The 18468-nt window shown below is 57.8% G+C and overlaps 1 protein-coding gene across 3 annotated transcripts in view; it reads right to left on the bottom strand.

Moving 5' to 3' along the window:
* RAMP1 (receptor activity modifying protein 1) overlaps positions 1–18468 on the bottom strand; it is a 53152-nt gene that overhangs the window by 24654 nt on the left and 10030 nt on the right. For 2 of the 3 annotated variants that reach the window (XM_042995832.1, XM_042995834.1), the window contains exon 2: positions 10713–10851. In XM_042995832.1, the coding sequence (XP_042851766.1) occupies positions 10713–10851 (139 nt within the window). Of the gene's footprint in view, positions 1–10712; positions 10852–15352; positions 15468–18468 lie in introns of those variants that run through there. The other variant, XM_042995833.1, reaches the window with a different exon arrangement.

The raw sequence follows: 18468 nt of genomic DNA, 5'->3' as shown, positions 1-18468 counted from the left end.
TCTGCAACAGACAGGACTGTGCCTGAATTCCAGACCTCTGGGGAGCGAGCGAGGGCACACACGTGAACTGCATAACTAAATCAAACACGGGAGACAAGCGTCACCAAAATAAACACAAGCGAAACTTGAAGAAAAGATGATTAGGACAAAAATGACAGACAGCTGACCTCTACCATGTTCGAGAGTTCGCAAAATCAGACTTAAAAGACTCCCAATGACTCAAAAGGTAAGTAGCAAAGATTATGGTCAGATGATCTGCACCTGAGAAAAAACAAATTGCAAAACAACTCTAGAAGAATCACTTCGCCTTCCCAACGGCCAAAGGCGGGCAAATGGGACAAGAGGAAATCTCACGTACACCTGCCAACAGAAAAATCTGTGCAAACTCAGGGCTCATGAGAATGTGAGGAAACGCCTTCATATGCGGCAGGTAATAGAAAGGAGTACAATTCCTTCAAAGGGCAACGGGGCAAAACCTATGAGAACCACAGAACGTCCATGGGACGTAAGTCCATTTGCAAGAATTCTTAAGTTAGTTCAAAACAGAAGGCCGTATGTACCAAAGCTCTCACAGCTGCATCATTAAAGATCGCAAAGACCTGGTAAAGGCTCAACAGACTTGGGGTGGGAACACCAGGGCGTGTTAACTTGGCCTTCTGGCCGCTAAGCGAGGCCACGTCCACCTGGCCCGGGCAGTGAGGGTACACTCACCTTCTCTTGCTACTCGAAAAGAGTGTTTCTTTCTTTCTTTTTTTTTTTATTAAAATTTTTTTTTAAATGTTTATTTATTTTTAAGAGAGAGGGACAGAGTGTGAGCGGGGGTGGGGCAGAAAGAGAGAGGGAGACACAGAATCCGAAGCAGGCTCCAGGATCTGAGCCATCAGCACAGAGCCCGACGCAGGGCTCGAACTCACGAATCATGAGATCATGACCTGAGCTGAAGTCAGATGCTCAACTGACTGAGCCACCCAGGCGTCCCATTTTTTTTTAAATGTTCATTTGTTTTTGGGGTGCCTGGGTGGCTCAGTCGGTTGAGCGTCCAACTTCAGTTCAGGCCATGATCTCACGGTTTGTGAGTTTGAGCCCCGTGTCGGGCTCTGTGCTGACAGTTCAGAGCCTGGAGCTTGTTTTGGATTCTGCATCTCCCTCTCTCTTTCTGCCCCTCCCCTGCTCATGCTCTGTCTCTCTCTTTGACAAAAATACGTGAAAAAAAACCATTAAAAAATATTTACTTTTGAGAGAGACAGAGAGAGAGCAGGGGAGGGGCAGAGAGAGAGAGAGAGAGAGAGAGAGAGAGAGAGAGAGATCTAAAGCAGGCTCGCACTGACAGCAGTGAGCCCGATACGGAGTTTGTGAGATCTGTGAGATCTCGACGTGGAAGATCATGATGAACTGATCTCGAACTGTGAGATCGTGACCTGAGCCAAAGTCAGAGGGTCCACTGACTGCCACCCAGGTGCCCCAAAAGGGGTGTGTTTTTAAGAAAGTGAGTCCTCCGTTTTTTAGCTGGGAGAAGAGGGAACTCAGACCTAAGAGGCACCTTTCCCAGAGTGGGAGCCACGGGGCATCCTGTGCATAAGCGTCCAGGGCTGAAGTCCTGTGAGCCCTGGGGGAGGTTGTCCTCAAAATCTGCCCGGAGAAGGAGGGCTGCCGCCTGGTGCCACAGCTCCCCGGAGGCCCCCACAGTGGTCTGAGCGTCGCTGGCCCCAAGCCAGATGTCCACCAACACAATGACTGATGAATGGCTGGGTTCTGGGAGACCCTGGGAGCAGGGTGAGCACTGGGTTGAGGGTCGGCAGTAGGAGGGGACATCTGCTGTGACACCCACTGTGCTGCACCCCTACCTCTCATCACTCTCACCACGCGCACCCTGCCCCTCAGTGTAGACGGCCCTGGGGGGGCCGCCTGTGAGCGGGCTCCGGGGAGCCCTGTGTGAGCGAGCCTGGCCCCCCGGCCCCGGACAGCAGACTCCTGTCTGCACAGCCTGGACGTGTCTGGGGTTTTCCTGGCCGTGGGGAAGTGGGGAGTCACAGCAGCGTGTCCAAGGCGGAGGCGGGGGTGGAAGGGATATGGCCACAAGTTCCCGTCACCAGGACACGTCCCACCTGCCCGCTCCGCTCACAGCCAGGATCTGCTTAGTGTTGCCCGGCCGCTGACCTTTCACACTGACACACAGGCCTGACTTCATCCCAGACACGTGTCTGGGGAAGCATCTGTGCCCTCTCCCGGGGCCAGAAGGACTCGGGCGGTGGACATGAAGGGAAGCCGAGGACGGTGCCGTGGCCCCTGGGTGTGGCCAGCGGAAGCTTCTGGCTTCCCCCCACCGCAAGGGGGATTGCCTGGCTTGTGGCCTCTGCAGACACATTTTTCCAGGAGCTTTCTCAAGCAGGAAGTGGGGTTCCTCCTTCCCACTCCCCCAAACCTCCAGGCCAACAGGTGGACAGGCACAGGCCCTCTGACACCGTCACGAGAACCCTCCACGAGGCAGGCACACGGTTGAGGCAGCTCTGGACCGAAATGCTGCCGCTGTCCGTGAGGGCTCCCCGCCCCCCCAAGTGAAGACAATTCCTCTGGCTGCCGGGAGATGATGCGGCTGGGACAGGGTGGGGCTGCGAGCCACCTGAGGATCTCCCCCGAGCATGTCCCTATGACACTTCGTGTCCTTATGACCCCTCTCCCGCATCTGCCTGCCCAGGGCTGGCTCTGCAGGCATGGTGGAGGACAGTGGATTTCCAGACCTTTCCACCCCCTTACCGTGCTCTTCTATGGGCACAGATCTGGGCGCACAAAGCCCGAGACAAATCCTTCCTTCTCCAGTACACCCTGCTCCCACGGCACTGGTCCCACTGGCCCGGCCCTCCGTCTGCTCCCCCAGGTCAGCGGCGGCTGAGCGCCTGACACAGGGTAGAAGGGCCTGGCAGGCCTCTGCCTCCCTCCCCCCCAGAAAGGCCCCCTTGTTGCTGCTGTGGGGTCGTGCATACGGTATTCCCCCCCGCCCCCAGCAGCTCTGCTAAGACGCCCGCCTAGGTGGGGGCCTGAGGAGCTGTCTTTGAACAGGGTGGACAAAAAGGGTTCCCCCCCTTTCCTCTGCCCACACGGCAAACTGAGTCCCGTCATGCCTCCCTGTCACGGCCTTGGCCTAACAAATTCCAGGGCTGGCGCTGGGAGCTCCGGGCCCAGCTTGGGCGGGGGGTCCTTGGTCCTTCCCTTCTGTTGCTGACACCAGCAACACGAGAACGTCCCACCCTCCACGGCCGGGCACCAAGAAGGCTGGAGGGGAAGGTACCCGGCCAGCAGCTCAGAGGTGCGCAGAGCTGTGACGGACCACGGCACACACCCTGGCCCAAGTGCGCCCTGGAAAGCTGCGCCTGCACCTCTTGCCCGGCCGAGGCCCGGCCGGGCAGCAGGAGGCAGGGCCTCGGCAGAACCAGCCTCTGCAGGGCGAGCCGGGGCACGCAGGCCTCCGGAAGTCAGGATTCCAGCGCCCGGGCTGGGGGATGGGCACCTGTGCCGGGGCCTCTGGGGGCCAGGGCAGGCGCGCGGCCCCACAGACCCCCGAGGGAACTGGATGGAGCCCCGGGAGCTCCCAGTGGGTGGGACGCAGGTTCTGGAGAACGGCCTGCCAAGCGCCCGCGGCATGGCCCATCCAGGCCTTGGCGAGAGGGGCCGAGCGCAACCAGAATCCCTCGGAGGACACCAGCCACTGCCCCAGAGAGACCTCTGTGATTTCAGAGGTCTGAAATCACAGACCTCTGTGATGCCTCCCTTTCAGTTGGGATGCCTCCCTTTCAGTTCCTGTTGCCATTCAAAACTAAAGCAGCTGTCCCGATATCACTGCTGAGTCCTGAAGAATTTCCTGCCTCGGCGATTTTGAGGGAGCCGCAAAGAAGGCCCTTTGTTCCAGAGGCACAGAGGGAACGGCAGCCGCCCTGGGAGAGACCCCGCGGTGGGTCAAGGGCCCTATCCGGGGACTGGAGTCCCTAGGCGGGGTGCCCATGGCAGAATCCCCAGCACTGGCCGGGGACACACGTATTCTGTGTCCTTTGCTTAACACACCGGGCCACTCCCCACTTGGCAGGGCTGGGGACCCCTCCTCGGAACTGGCCAGTGGGCCCTCTGTGCCCAGCGCAGGGTCAGCACGGCGGGGAGGGATTCCCCAGGGAGGCGGGCCGGGGAGACCGCGTGTGCTGAGGCGACCCAGATGGCATTTATAAATCCACACGCTTCAGGGCAGGCACAGGAGGGGCGCCTGGACGGGTATGAGGGTGAGGTTGGTTCTCCGATGAAAGATCATGGAAGTTGCTACACCTGTTTCTCTGACATCTTTCCTGTGAACACCGTGATGCCTCAGAGCCCAAGGGGGGCAGCGGACAGGGCTCCCGGCCTCCCAAAGCCACCAGCAGTTTTTGTCTTGGGGGGTGGGGGGGCGGAAATCCCACATGCGGGGACTTTAAAACCAACCAGTTTCTACTTGAGTTCCTCATGTTGGAGATTCTTCTCCTTCTCTGTTCCGCTCTTTCTCTCCCTCCCCAAAACCCACAGGAACCTCTCTGGAAATGAGAGTTTCTGATGACACATTTTCCCATGTTCTCTGTAGCTCCCCAAATTAGATTATCTTCCCAGTTAATGCTCTAAATTACATTTCCACTGGCAGACCAGGCCTGCAGTTTAATGAGCTGGCCCCCGGGAATCACGGGCTGGGCCCGCCCTGCGGAGCCCATCTGCCCTGAGTGGGCCTGGTGCGGGGACAGGTCAGACACCAGGGGAGCCTGAAAAATCCCGAGCATCTCCAAACAAAGGACCCAGGAGCAGCCCCAAGCCAAGCTCCCACTGGAGGAGCGGGGGTCGGCGTCCGGGGTCATGGACCCATTAACGTGCAGAACCATGCTGGACAGCCCTGGTCCCAGGGTCAGCTCCATGCTGAAACAAAGCAGACCCACAATTCCACAGCAGGTCACTGTCCTCTTATTGGAGTGTGGCCTGAGTGCTCTTGTGAGCCCTTCGCTTTTTCTTAAGAAGTTTCTATCTCTGAGCCAAGAGGCACAGTGCTGCTGAGAAGTACTTTGGAAATAACCCAGTGTTTCCATCTAAGGTCCTAAGTGAAGCAGGGTTGAGGTGGAGCTGGGAGCCTGGGAGCCAGAGCGCCAGCCAGCACGAGCCGGCCCCCCGTGTGCCCGCAGGGGACCTTCTCCACGTCTCTCTGGACCCTGCATGCTGGGGAAGCCTGCCTCTCTCGCATTTGTCACCTGGTGGGAAGGAACGTGTCCTCGGCAGCTGCTTTAAACCCTGACTTCAGAGTAGAATCCAGAACTTCCCTCTGCCGGATCACAGTCACCTGCGGGCCCAGCCCAGTTGCTACGACAGCCATGACCTCAGGCAGCAGGCACTGGGGACCTCTGGCCTCCTGACTTTAGGGGTGTCCACCCCCAGCTTTAGGCTGGGCCTGGATCCCAGGCCCAGAGACCGCCCGGTTCTGCCGCTTTGATCCCACCGACATCGCCAGCTGCGCTTGGCTGAGGGAGGGGTCTTTCCCAGCACCTGCCCCTTTGTCCCACACCTGCCTGGCCTGCAGCCCTCCAGCCTGGGCTGGGAGAATTCCCTGGGACCAGCCTGTCGTCTGGCTCTCCGCCTGTGGGCCCTCCACCTCGGGGTCCTGCTCGTCTGCTGGCCACTGTGTTTCTTCATGCTGATGGCTCTCCGGCCCGTACATGCAGCTCTCCCACTCCCGGCCGTGCCCGGTCTTCTCTCTGGGTCCTTCCTCTCATCTCCACCCAATCATTTGGACAAGCCTGCCTGCCCCAGACCTCTGCGGCTCCAGGGGACTCTGGAAAGTCTGCCCTTGGCTCGAGAACCAGACTTGGTGTCCCACTGCAGAAGGACCTCACCAGGCCCCCTGGATGCTGGCAGGGGCTCAGATGGCCACGAAAGGCCGTCATTCACCTGCTCCCCCCGCCCACTTCTGTGAAGACAGAGCATCGCCACACCACCCTTGAGAACCAGGAGTGGGCCATCTCGTGCCCCTGGGGAGAGTCAAGAGCTGAGACTCCGGACCCCAAGAGACCTTGCCAGCTGTGACCCTGGGCAGACAGAGTGGGGATTACAAGTGTTCTGCTCTCCCGCGGCTGCTGCTTACTTCCGTGAGACGACACGTATTAACCGATTAACACGGCGCCCAGCACACCGTAGGTGCTTAACAAACACTAGCTGTAACAATGTGGTAAGTGAGCAGTCGGTAGGCAGTGAAGTCCCATTGGCGGTTCTGGAGAAGAAACTGATGTCGCACAGGCAGGCAATAGGAAGAAGGTTTGACACGGACGGTTTATGAAGGTGCAAAGCGTAGAGGGGCATTACATAGAACAAAGTGGCATCTCCACTCACTGGGGGCAAAGGCGGGCTCACTAATAAACGGGACAACTGGGCAGCTCATCTGGAGAAAGACAGAATTCGCTTGTGGTTCGCCGCAGAAATCAGTCCAGATGGGTCAGCGACTGAAGAGAAAACACAGGGGATTCCTCTCGAACCTCAGTGTGGGGAAAGGCTTCCCAGCCGTGACTCAGACCCAGGGGTGATAAAACACTGACGCACACAGCTGGATGGGAACAAGATGACGGGGCAGCAGCGACATGGGAAACAGAGTCAGAAGACAGCTAACAGGCGGGGAGAACACATCTCACGTGTGTTGCAGACAACGGTCCTAATGTCTCTTCTAACATAGAGAACTCTTCAGGGGCGCCCGGCTGGCTCTTGGTCTTGGGGTCGTGAGTTCGAGCCCCACGCTGGGCATAGAATTTACTTAAAAGTAAATCCATTTAATAAAATAAAGTAATTATTTACAAAGGACCAGAAACTGGGAAAGGACACGAACAAGCATTCACAGAAAAGATCGATGAACGGCCCTTAAACTTCCAGAAGGTGAACTCGTCGCTGGAGGAAGGCGACAGCGTCTCTCGCGGATCGGGTGGGGAGGACGCAGGCCTGACCACGCAGGGCGCCGGCCGGTGGCGGGGAAGCTCCCTCACACACCGCCAGTGGGGACGCCGAGGCCGCAGCCCCTCTGGGGGGACACAGGCAGTGCCTCCCAAAACGTGCTCTTGCCTCGGACCCCGTGGTTCTGATGCCAGGCGGCCACCCTGGAGGTACAGCTCCAGCAGCAAGAAGGTGCAGGTGCTCGAGACTGTGCCCTTCCACGCTATCTGAAATCGGAAAATACCGGGGACACCAAACGCCTCTCCACAGGAAAGTGCTTGGAAGACGAGGCGAGGCGGGGCGCCCGGGCGGCTTCGTCGGTTGAGCGTCTGACTCTCGCTCTCGGCCCAGGTCACCATCTCACGGCTCGTGAGTTCGAGCCCCGCGTCGGGCTCTGCGCTGACAGTGCAGAGTCTGCTTGGGATTCTCTCTCTCCCTCTCTGTCTGCCCCTCCCCAACTCGTGCATGCACGCCCTCTCTCTCAAAATATTATCCAGCTGTAAAAATGAGTGAGGGAGTTCTCCATGCACTGGTAAGAATTAATTTCCAGTATACGCTGTTAGGTTAAAAAGAAAAAAAAGGAAACAAAACCAAAGTGCAAAAAGAATATCTATGGTAAAATACACTCCACGTAAGAAAGGATGCGAGAGAAAAATTCGTATACCGGCTGACCTGTGCAAAAGAAATACAAGGAGGGCGCAGAAACGAGAGAGACTGGTCGCCCACGGGGAGTGGGTGGCGGTGGGTGGGCGTAATGGGCCAGAGTCTGGATGAGGGGAGACGACGCTTCTCTGAACCCACCTTTGAGAACAGCTGTGACACAAAGCACAGTGTGACGGTCGGTTTTGTGTCAGCCTGGCCGGGGGACACCCCCCGGTTATTCAATCTCACACCAATCTGGGCATTGCTGGGGAATTTCAGAGATCTGCTTCCCATGCATTGGCTTTAAGGAGGTCATCCCTGATAATGTGGGGGGGCCTCATCCGGTCAGTTGAAAGGCCTTACGTTGGGGCAAGTTAAGAAACTCTGCCCCCCCGGGCTACAGCATCAGTTGTGCTGGCCTGGCCTGCAGATTTTGGACTTGCCAGACCCTCCCCCCTCCCCAGTCGCATAAACCATAAACCGATTCCTTGAAATCAATACTGTTATTACAGTAACAATATATAAATATCGTTGTTATTCAGCCTTCCCCCCACGGAGGCTCCAGGAGACCTCACCCATGTTTCCTCTCATGGAAACATGAGTGCTTGTAAGGTCTCCCTGGTTACACGTGAATTCCTGACATGAGAGAGAGAGAGAGAGAGAGAGAGAGAGAGAGAGAGAGGGAGGGAGTGTGTGTGTGTGTGTATCTTGGCTTCTAAACGACATTCTTTTTTCTTTTTAACAAGTTCCATAGTTTGGGTTTTTTTTAAACCTTTTTTTAATGTTTTTATTTATTATTTTTGGGAGACAGAGACAGAGCACGAGTGGGGGAGGGGGCAGAGAGAGAGGGAGACACAGAATCCAAAGCAGGCTCCAGGCTCCGAGCTGTCAGCACAGAGCCCGACGCGGGGCTCAAACCCACTGACTGCGAGATCATGAGCTGAGCTGAAGTTGATGCTTAACTGCCTGAGCCACCCAGGCACCCCTAAATGACATTCTTTTTTTTTTTTTCACATTTATTTATTTTTGAAAGACAGAGCACAAATCGGGGAGGGGCAGAGAGAGAATGAGACAGAATCCGAAGCCGGCTCCAGACTCTGAGCTGTTGGCACAGAGCCCAACGCGGGGCTCGAACTCACAAACCGTGAGATCATGACCCGAGCCGAAGTTGGGCGCTCAACCGACTGAGCCCCCCAGGCGCCCCTAAACAACATTCTTTAATAAAAGAAACCAGGGCTTCCTTGAAGAAACCGCTGCTTCTGGGGAGTGGGGAAGGGGGCAGAAAACGTATACGATGATCCTGGAAAATCTTGGGGTACCAGAAAGTAAGGAGGTGCTCAAAGAAGGATGGGCAGGAGGGTGCGTCAGAAGGACACAAAAGCCAGTCTGATGTTGCTCCAAAGGCCTCGCTGGGACCATTTAAGGCCCCTTGTGCTTACCTCGGACCCACCCGGATAATCCGGGATAATCTCCCCAAAGTCACCTGCTCAGCAACCTTAGTTCCATCTGTAATCTACTTCCCCTTTGCCATGTGACGTTGTGTGTACTAGGTTCCAGGGACTAGGACTCGGACCTCTCTCCAGGCTCTTATCTTGCTGACCACAGACCCGGGCCGGCAGGCCTCAGCTGATGTGCTGACATACCGTTCCCATGAGACCTTCTGCTTCCAGCTCCCTCAAATATCTTGATTTTCTTTTTAAATAAAAGAATGTCCTGGGGCGCCCGGATGGCTCCGTCGGTTAAGTGTCTGACTCTTGATCTCAGCTCAGGTCATGATCTCACAGTTTGTGAGTTCAAGCCCTGTGTTGGGCTGTGTGCTGACAGTGTGGAGCCTGCTTGGGACTCTCTCTCTCTCTGCCCCTTCCCTGTTTGCTCTCTATCTCTAAATAAATAAATAGATAGATAGATAGATAAATAGATAAAATAAACAGATAAATAGATAAATAGATAGATAGATAGATAATAGATAAGTAGATAAATAGATAAATAGATAAATAAATAAACAAGTAAACTTAAAATGTCCTAGCAACGTCACCCTCAGCCCTGCCTCTATTCCCTTTTTGTTTTACACCGCGGCTCGAAAGATGGAAAACTTTCTTTGGCCTGACTGATCGTTACTCCCGTCTGTATCCAGAGAGCTACTGGGGACTGCCTGTGGTGGCTCCCATTTCTAAGACCATGTCACCGCTGTTTCTTTGGGAACACCACTGGCATTACCCCATCGGCTGCTGAGCCACCCATGTGCAGGCCATCCGTACCAATCCGTGGTCACTTACTCAAGATAAGCGGGGAGAGTGCTTTTCTTTGGGGACCCCACTGTGTCCTCCCTGAATCGTATTAACGTGCCATCTTTAATTTAAACACAAATCCCTCTGCTGAGGCAGAAGACCAGTTAGCCTAAAGCACAGGCTGTTCTGATGCTAGCACCTGCCTCCTCCATCATGCTCAAGTTCTGGCTCCTGGTCCAGAACACCAAGAGCCTGGGCCCCCGGTGGGGAGAGCCCCCGACCCCACTGAGGAATGCCTGGAGCCCTGGATAAACCCAGCGAGGCGGGAAGAAGGGCCCTTTGGCAGGAAAACCGAAGTCACAAAGGGGAAGGGGCTAATTGTCAGCTGTCTTCGGTAGGGGTTCATAGGTCATGAAGGGTCGATGAAGCTCGGAGCCCCAAACAGGGTGGGAATAACAGCCTCAGCCTGACCACGGGGACCGAGGGAACCAGCGGAGCCATCCCTGCAAGCTGGGGCTCCTGCCACCGAGACTCAGCCCCCGGCCACTAGACGGTGCTCTCTGTTGTCCCCCGCACGCCTGCACGTGGATGGGCCACGAGCGTCTCAGCTAGACATGGCCCAGACGGAACCCTCCCTCCCGGAGCTCCCTCTGTACAAGGCCCACCATCCGTCCCGGCCCCGGGTCATTGTGGACACGGCCTCCTCCCGCCCCCACTCGCTTATCGCTGGCGCCCTCCTTCGCCCACGGCCACATTCCGCCACCATAGACTTTGGCGAAGAACCCCTCACCGCGGCCGCGAGCGGGCTCCCTGCACCAGACCCTGTGGCTCCCGCCCCAGCCACGTCCCTCCCGCCAGGGGCCACACGACACTCACTTGACGGTCTCGCCCCAGTCGCACCACAGCGTCTTCCCGATGGCCTCCATGTCCACCTGGAACTGGGTGAGGCAGAGCTCCTGGAGGAGAGCGCCAGAGTTGGCGTCCTGGCAGGCCGTGGCCATGAGGAGGTGATGCACTGCAACGAAGGGCCCAGGGGACTGTCAGCCTCTCTGGGACCCACCCACCCTCCCCTGCCTTCCCTGCACACCCTCCCCCGCCTCCCCCCCACCGCACACCCTCCCCTGCCTTCCCAGCACACCCTCCCCTGCCTACCCCCCCATACTCTCCCCTGCCTTCCCTTCCCACTCTCCCCTGCCTCCCCCCTACACCCTCCCCTGCCTACCCCCCCATACCCTCCCCTGCCTCCCCCACCCACCACACACCCTCCCCTGCCTACCCCCCCATACCCCCCCTTGCCTTCCCTGCACACCCTCCCCTGCCTTCCCCCTCACCCTCCCCTGTCTCCCCCCCCACCACACCCTCCCCTGCCTTCCCTATACACCCTCCCCTGCCTACCCCCCCATACCCTCCCCTGCCTCCCCCCCCACCGCACACCCTCCCCTGCCTTCCTGCACACCCTCCCCTGCCTCCCCCTCCCCCCATACCCTCCCCTGCCTTCCTCCTCCCCCTCCCCTGCCTCCCCCTCCCCCTCAGCTGACCACGGGGACCGAGGGAACTAGGTTCCAGGTTCCAGATCCTAGGTTCCCTGCCTTCCCCCTCACCCTCCCCTGCCTCCCCCCCACACCGCACACCCTCCCCTGCTTCCCCCCACACACCGCACACCCTCCCCTGCCTCCCCCCCATACCCTCCCCTGCCTCCCCCGCCACATCCTCCCCCGTCTTCCCTGCACACCCATCCCAGAACCCGCTTCCACATAATCCCTGGAGAGGGAGCCTGTGGCTCATCCATCACCGCAGAACCCAGCAAGGTCCCTGCCTGCTGACCGTGGGTCTGACGGCGCCTCCCAGTGCTCCGTGGGGACGAGGCCAGGACTGACCGTCACAAGCAGCACCGGGCCTGGGTCTGATGCTCATGCACCACTCCATCCCTCGCACCAACCCCTGATGCAGTTCCCCACACCCCCACTTCATACATGTGCAAACTGAGGACCCCAGGACCAGACACAGGCTCCTCCCCTCAATGCCACCAGGCCTCTGGCCTACGTGGGCCAGAGTGTGGGGTCCGGGCTGCAGCCCTTGGTCCCAGGAACAGCCTACAGGCTGCAAGGAGCTCCCTGCTCCCATCCCCTATGTCTGGATGCTCACCAGTTACAAACCAGGCTGACAAACTGTGATGTGAAATGTGTTTTACCCTCCTGCTTAATAAATATGAGCTCGAAAGTAAAAAGTTAAGGGAATGCACTGCCCAGATCAAAATTCCCTTGTCCCCCCTGAGCCCACAACTGGCTCTGGTGGCTGCTGGGCAGGTGGGGAAGACTGTCCCCCAGGTCCCCACCCCTAGGCCTCCCTCCTCTTCCTCTCCACGCTGGACATCTGCTTTCTCCGCCTCCCTAGGGAACAGTGCAGGGCCAGGGTGGGAGGTCCTTCACATTCCCTCTTTGAGGCCCAGCCCACCTACTGCCCCCCAGGCAATGTTGGCCCTCTGCCCACAGGGCACCCCAGCCCCACCCCTACCATCACGGCTTTGCCAAATCCCTGGATGGAGACCGCAGCTGGGAACCCAGGGTTGTACCAGGAATTCTTGGACTCCTTGCTGGGCCTCATGGACATGTGTGGACACTCAGCTGACCCTTGCAGCCCATAAGGCCGCAGGCGGGAGGAAGAGCTCACCCGAGGAGAGGCTGGCAGCCCTCAGGGCAGGTACACTGGGTATGGAGTTCTGGGGTCCCTGACTCTGAAACATGGACTAGAAGGGGGTGTGTACTTGAGTGGGCTCGCCCCACGGCCCCTCAGACACCTGCCCCCTCTGCCTCCGTCTTCCAAGAATAAAATGCAAAGGAAACGGTCCTCTGGCCTCTACAATGCACAGCACTGCCCAAGCTCTTCACACCCACAGATATCTTGGAGGCAGGTCCTACTGTGATCATCAACTTACTAGACAGGAAACTGAGGCTTTGGGGCTCAGAAGCAGGCCTAAGGACCCAGCACCAGAAGAGGTGTAGGTTTGACTGAACTCAGCTAATGCCCAGTCCCAAGGTGTTGGGGACTAGGCAGGAAGCTGGGCAATATAGTGGAGGGCCTGACCTCTCTTTCACTGCAGACCTGGAGGAGAGGGCAGAAGATGAAGACAGGTGTTGGGGGTCATAGATGGGGGTCATGACAGCAGGCTGTGAAGTGCCATTTCAGACTGCAGCTTCAGGGGGCTCAATGGAGAGTTCCTGGATGGGTGTGTGGGTACATTGGTGGGTGGACAGACGAATGGATGGATGGGTGGGTGGATGAACAGATGGGTGGGTGGATGAGTGGATGATTGGTTGGATGGATGGACATATGGCTGGGAGGGTGGGTGGATGGATGGATGAGTGGGTGGATGGATGAATGGATGTATGGGTGGGTGGGTGGGTGCATAGATGGACGATTGGATGGACAGATGGGTGGGAAGCTAGATGGGTGGGTGGATGGACAGGTGGTGAGTGGATGGGTGGGTGGATATACAGTTGGATGGATGGATGGATGGATGGATGGATGGACGAATGGATGGGTGGGTGGGTGGATGGATGGATGAGTGGGTGGATGGGTGGATGATTGGATGGACAGATGGGTGGGTAGATGGATGGAGTGGGTGGATGGACAGGTAGGTGGGTGGATGGATGAGTGGGTGGATAGATGAATGGCTGGCTGGCTGGCTGGCTGGGTGGGTGGGTAGATGGACGGATGGATGGATGGATGGATGGATGGATGGTGGATAGATGGATGGATGAATGGCTGGGTGCATGGACGGATGGATGCGTGGATGGGTAGATAGATGAATGGATGCATGGGTGGGTGGGTGCATAGATGGATGATTGGATGGACAGATGGGTGGGAAGCTAGGTGGGTGGATGGATGGACAGGTGGTGAGTGGATGGGTGGGTGGGTGGGTGGACAGACAGTTGAATGGATGGATGGATAGATGGACGAATGGATGGGTGGGTGGATGGATGGATGATTGGATGGACAGATGAGTGAGTAGATGGATGGGGTGGGTGGATGGACAGGTGGTGAGTGGATGGGTGGGTGGGTGGGTGCACAGACAGTTGAATGGATGGATGGATGGATGGATGGATGGATGGATGGATGGGTGGGTAGGTGGATAGATAGGGCCCAGCCCACAGCTGTGCTAGAATGGAGTGTTGAATAGGAAGCTGAAGCCCTGGGCAGAGGTGACAGCTGACTCACAAAGTAAGGTGTCAAACCGGGAGAGGAAGAGGTAAAGAACAGTCTTGGTTGAGGTAACAGAGCTGACTGGCACCCTTAAACATGAGTGAAGAGGAGACTGACACTGGAGAGCTGGAGGCAGGCCAGCCGTGGAGGCCACCTGGGAGCACTGACAGCAATGCCCTGAAGTCCCCTCGGGTGTGACCTCCCCTGGCCCTCCCAGAGTCCCGGGTACCGGGAGGCTGGTCAGGGCCTGTGTTCCTGGAAGAGAGGCCAGGACATCTCAAAGTGGGCAAGAGCTATCCCCTCAAGGCAGCGAGAGCTCTCGGGAAGGGGACAGGTGTCCAGCCACAAGTGTGCACCCACATACACAGCGCCCCTGCAGAGTCAGAGACTCAGGGTCAGGGGAGGACTGTGGTCAGAGGGGACTGATATCCTGTGGGTCCCAGGAAGAGATACGGCAAGGCGCCCCCAGCGGCGTCCACGGGCTCCACGCTCTTTCAGAGGGTTCATCTGAAGACCCCCGAGCCCCCACCGATTCCGCCAGAACGTGAGACGGGCGTGGGAGAGAGAACTCAGCCACTGAACTAATTACGTGACAGGCCCCAGGCTGCACACATCACAGGGTGGGTCAAAGCTGACAAAGCGACATTCCAGAGCAGCGAAAGAAAAGTTAAACCCAAACAAAACACACAACAAACCCCACGAAGGCGGAGGTAGAGGGGAGGCCAGGCAGCAGAAGTCTGAGCCGCGGCCATCCTTGTGCCCGCTTCCTGGAGGGCATCCCATGGGCAGGGTCTCACCAGGGTGGGCAGGACACCCCGGAAGGCTCCTGGGGTGTTAGCCGGAGAAGCTGGGGAGTAAGGCTGGCGGGCAGGGTCGGGGTAAAAGGATGGCACGTGGGGAAAACTCCTTGGAGGGTCTCCTGAGGACAGGAACCACGTGCGGGCCAGGCCAGGCCTCCCTCGATGCTCTGGGAAGGAGGGCCCCTCTGCCAGGGTGCGTGGCAGTGGAGGCCGGGAGGCCACAGCATGTCCCTGGGGCTCTCTGGGAGCCCTCAGGAGTCCTGCCCTCAGGAGCCCCCCACCCCTCTGTTCCTGCCACTTCCCAACAGCCCCGGCGGGTACCCCATGGATCCCACGCGAGCACGGCGAGGGTACCCCTGAGAAAGCCCACCGGCCGTGGACAGAGAGGTGCTGGGGACTCACAGGGAGCTCAGGGGTGCTAGGACACCGGCTTCCGGAAGGAATTCCAAGCTGCCCATCCAGCCTCATTCCAAGAGTCACCCCTCTGTCCCCAGCCCTCACTGCCCCCAGCACCTTGCTTATCTCCCCACTGGGAACAGACGCCTTTCCCCAAGCGTGGCCTGTCCGTGGCTGTGGCCTCCTCCTCCTCCGAGAGGTCCCAGCTGTCCCCAGCCGTTCCCCTGGCCACTTCCTCAGCCTCATTTGGGGGCTGGAGCAGCTCTCTTTTCTCAGAACAGTATCTGTGGCCCCGCCTCTCCCACCCTCTCTGACGTGCGTGCACGTTAACATCTGTCCTCTGTCGTTGGGACAGTGACACTGGCTGACCAGAGGGTCAGCGGGTGTTCTGTGTGAGAGGGGAGCTAGGGCGCTTCCATTGTGGGCTCCCCTCCCGTGCAGGAAGGGTCAGATTCAGGGCAAAGATGAATGTGCTTCTCGGTCAGGACGCTCGGCCACGGGTGACAGAAACCCCCAGGGGCTCCTGGGAGCACCCGAGGAAGCGGGGACAGAGACACAGGACGGAGGGGCTTCACTGACTGAGCTGCCCAGGTGCCTGGTTTAAGGTGTCTTTCTTTCTTCTCTCTTTTAATGTTTATTTATTTATTTTGAGAGAGAGAGAGAGAGGAAGAGAGAGAATCCCAAGCAGGCTCCGTGCTGTCAGCACAGAGCCGGACAGGAGGCTCGAACCCACAAACCTGAGCCGAGTCAGGACGCTTGACCCACTGAGCCACCCAGGCACCCCTTTTTCTTAAACAAGCCTCATGGGGTTTCTTTCCTTGGAGAGAGAGTACCTTACCATTTTAAAACTGACTAAAACTGCCAGAAGTTTTAAACCCCGCTGTTTGGGGCCAGATGGGTTCTGTTCCTGTGTGGTTGCGAACGAAATCACTCGTAACTCTGTCTTTAAAAGGCCGTGTGCGGAGGCCGTGAGCAGATAGCATTCCGTCCTTGGCGTGTCAGGACAGCAGCCTTCCCTGGCATGTGCATTCGTCAAGAATTAGGTGTCCTTTTAGGGAGAATTCCAAGAACGAGCTCCCTCTCTCCACAGCAGAAAACGCCCCTGACCTGAGCAGCAATGGTGGCCACACAAGGGCAGTGGGACCCTCAGGCAAGGTGACCGGGGGCCGGAAAGACAGGGAGGCCGGGCTCCCCTGGGGGACCCTGGGCTTCAGGGCTGCAGGACAGGTGCACTGAGAGACCTTTAATATTAGGTTTTCCAACGAGACACAAGGGGCCCAGGATGTGAACCCCATATGTCCCATTTTACGGGTCCCTGGTCTGTGCCTGCGGATCTGGCAGGAAGGGCCCATCCTGCTCTGGCTGATTTCCTATTTGCAGAGGGAGAACCCGAGAGCCCACACCGTCCTCCAGAGCTGCAGTCGGGGGGCAGCTGGGGTGAAGGGTGGGGGGGGGTTGGGGTGGGGGAGGGGCAGCTGCAGGGAGGCCTTCCTGCAGGGTGACCCGGCTGGAGGCTGAAGTGCAGACCCCCCAGAGGTGCCCGTGAGTGGGGGAAGGGGGAGTGCAGCCTGCGAGCCTCCAGAGACCCCAGACAGAGGAGGCCTCGCTTGGGGCCCGGGCAGGCTTCATCACCTCTTGGGCCTCAGTTTCTCTGTCTGTGAAATGGGAACCTCCTGCACCAGGTGGGCTAATGCTTTCCAGAGGACGTGTTTTCATGGAAGCGAGCCCACTTCAAAATGAACAGCCCACCTTGGTGGGGTTTTCGACATGAGCCTCCCTTGGCAACTCACAGGACACTGGAGGCCTGAACCCAGTGGCCTGTAGGGGTGACGGTGGGGAAGGACATGGGAGGCGCAGGAGGGGGAGGCTGGGAGGGGCCGGGACGCTTTCAGGGGCTCACTGTCTTGAGTCCACACACAGGTATACACGTATGTCCGAACCTTCCAAATTGTGCACTTCAAACATACTCAGTTTACTCTAGGTCAGTTACACCTCCCTGCAACTGTTTAAAACTGGTAAGTGCAGGGGTGCCCGGGTGGCTCAGTTAAGTGTCCCACTCTCGATCTCGGCTGAGGTCATGATCTCACGGTTTGTGAGATCGAGCCCCAGGTCAGGCTCCATGCTGACGACGTAGAGCCTGCTTGGGGTTCTCTCTCCGTCCCTCCCCTGCTCGCTGTCTCTCTCTCTCTCTCTGTCAAAATAAGCGAATAAACTTAAAAAACAGTTTAAAAATCCCACAAAAACATACGATTGGTAAAATGTTACCTCTTTGCTCTTTCCAGATCTTCTAATCACCGTCGGGAAGATCCTCACTCCGCGGGCCCCCGCTACAGTGGTGCCAGCAGGGAGAGCCACCCACTTCCCCAGGATACCCCCTCGGGAGCCAAATCCCCAGGACGCTACATGCCTGGCCTGTCGCCGAGTGCCCCAGGGAATGACGTACTCGGAACTCGGTTTGAACACGCTGCCCTCATCCATCAGCCTATTCTGACAAATGAAAACAAAAACCAAGATGACAACCCACCGAAAAAGAGGTTAAACCTCTCGTGTGTCCAGTAAAAACTCCCTACTCGGGCGTCAAGGCCCCACGAGCCATCCCTTCCTGGCTGCCCAGTGCACAGCCCTCCTCTGACCCCGGGGCAGCTGCCAGGAGGACCCGGTCCTGAGCCGAATGCGGGAGCTCGGGGCCTGCACCTCCCTGAACACGGTGTCCACCTGCAGCGGCTTCTGGGGAGTTTGGGGGCTGACGGCACGGAAAGCGTAGGTGTGAATGCACTGGGACACCTTGCACTCCTCGCCAGTGATGGCCCGCTTCCCTTCTCAGGCCTCTTCTGGCTTCTAGAAAGCTCAGAGTGGCTTGGGTCTTAGGAGATGGTCTTCTCGTCTCTCCTTTTAAATACTGTTGCTTTCACCTCTTGTAGAGGGTGCTGGTGCTGGGGACACGATACCATGTCACATTTGGGCGCCTGAGGATATCTGTGTCTCCGCCAAGAGCCACCATCTGTATTTTTTTTGGAAGCAAGCTGGGCATCATGGGTAGAAAGAAGGCCCGGCTCTAGGTCTGTTACGCACCACTTCCAGAAGTGCTTCTCCTCCCACGGCTCACGCTGGGGACGCCCGCCCAGGGCGGCGACAACCACGCCTCAAGTGGCCAAGTCCTGTCCTAAGCCCTCTACAGGCATCGGTCTAGTTAATCCTTGCAAGTAACCAGTACGGCAGGTTTTCTCGTTCTC

Source organism: Panthera tigris, chromosome C1 (genome assembly GCF_018350195.1).
Source record: "Panthera tigris isolate Pti1 chromosome C1, P.tigris_Pti1_mat1.1, whole genome shotgun sequence".
Lineage (NCBI taxonomy): Eukaryota > Metazoa > Chordata > Mammalia > Carnivora > Felidae > Panthera > Panthera tigris.
This window is presented reverse-complemented; position numbering and strand designations above follow the sequence as displayed.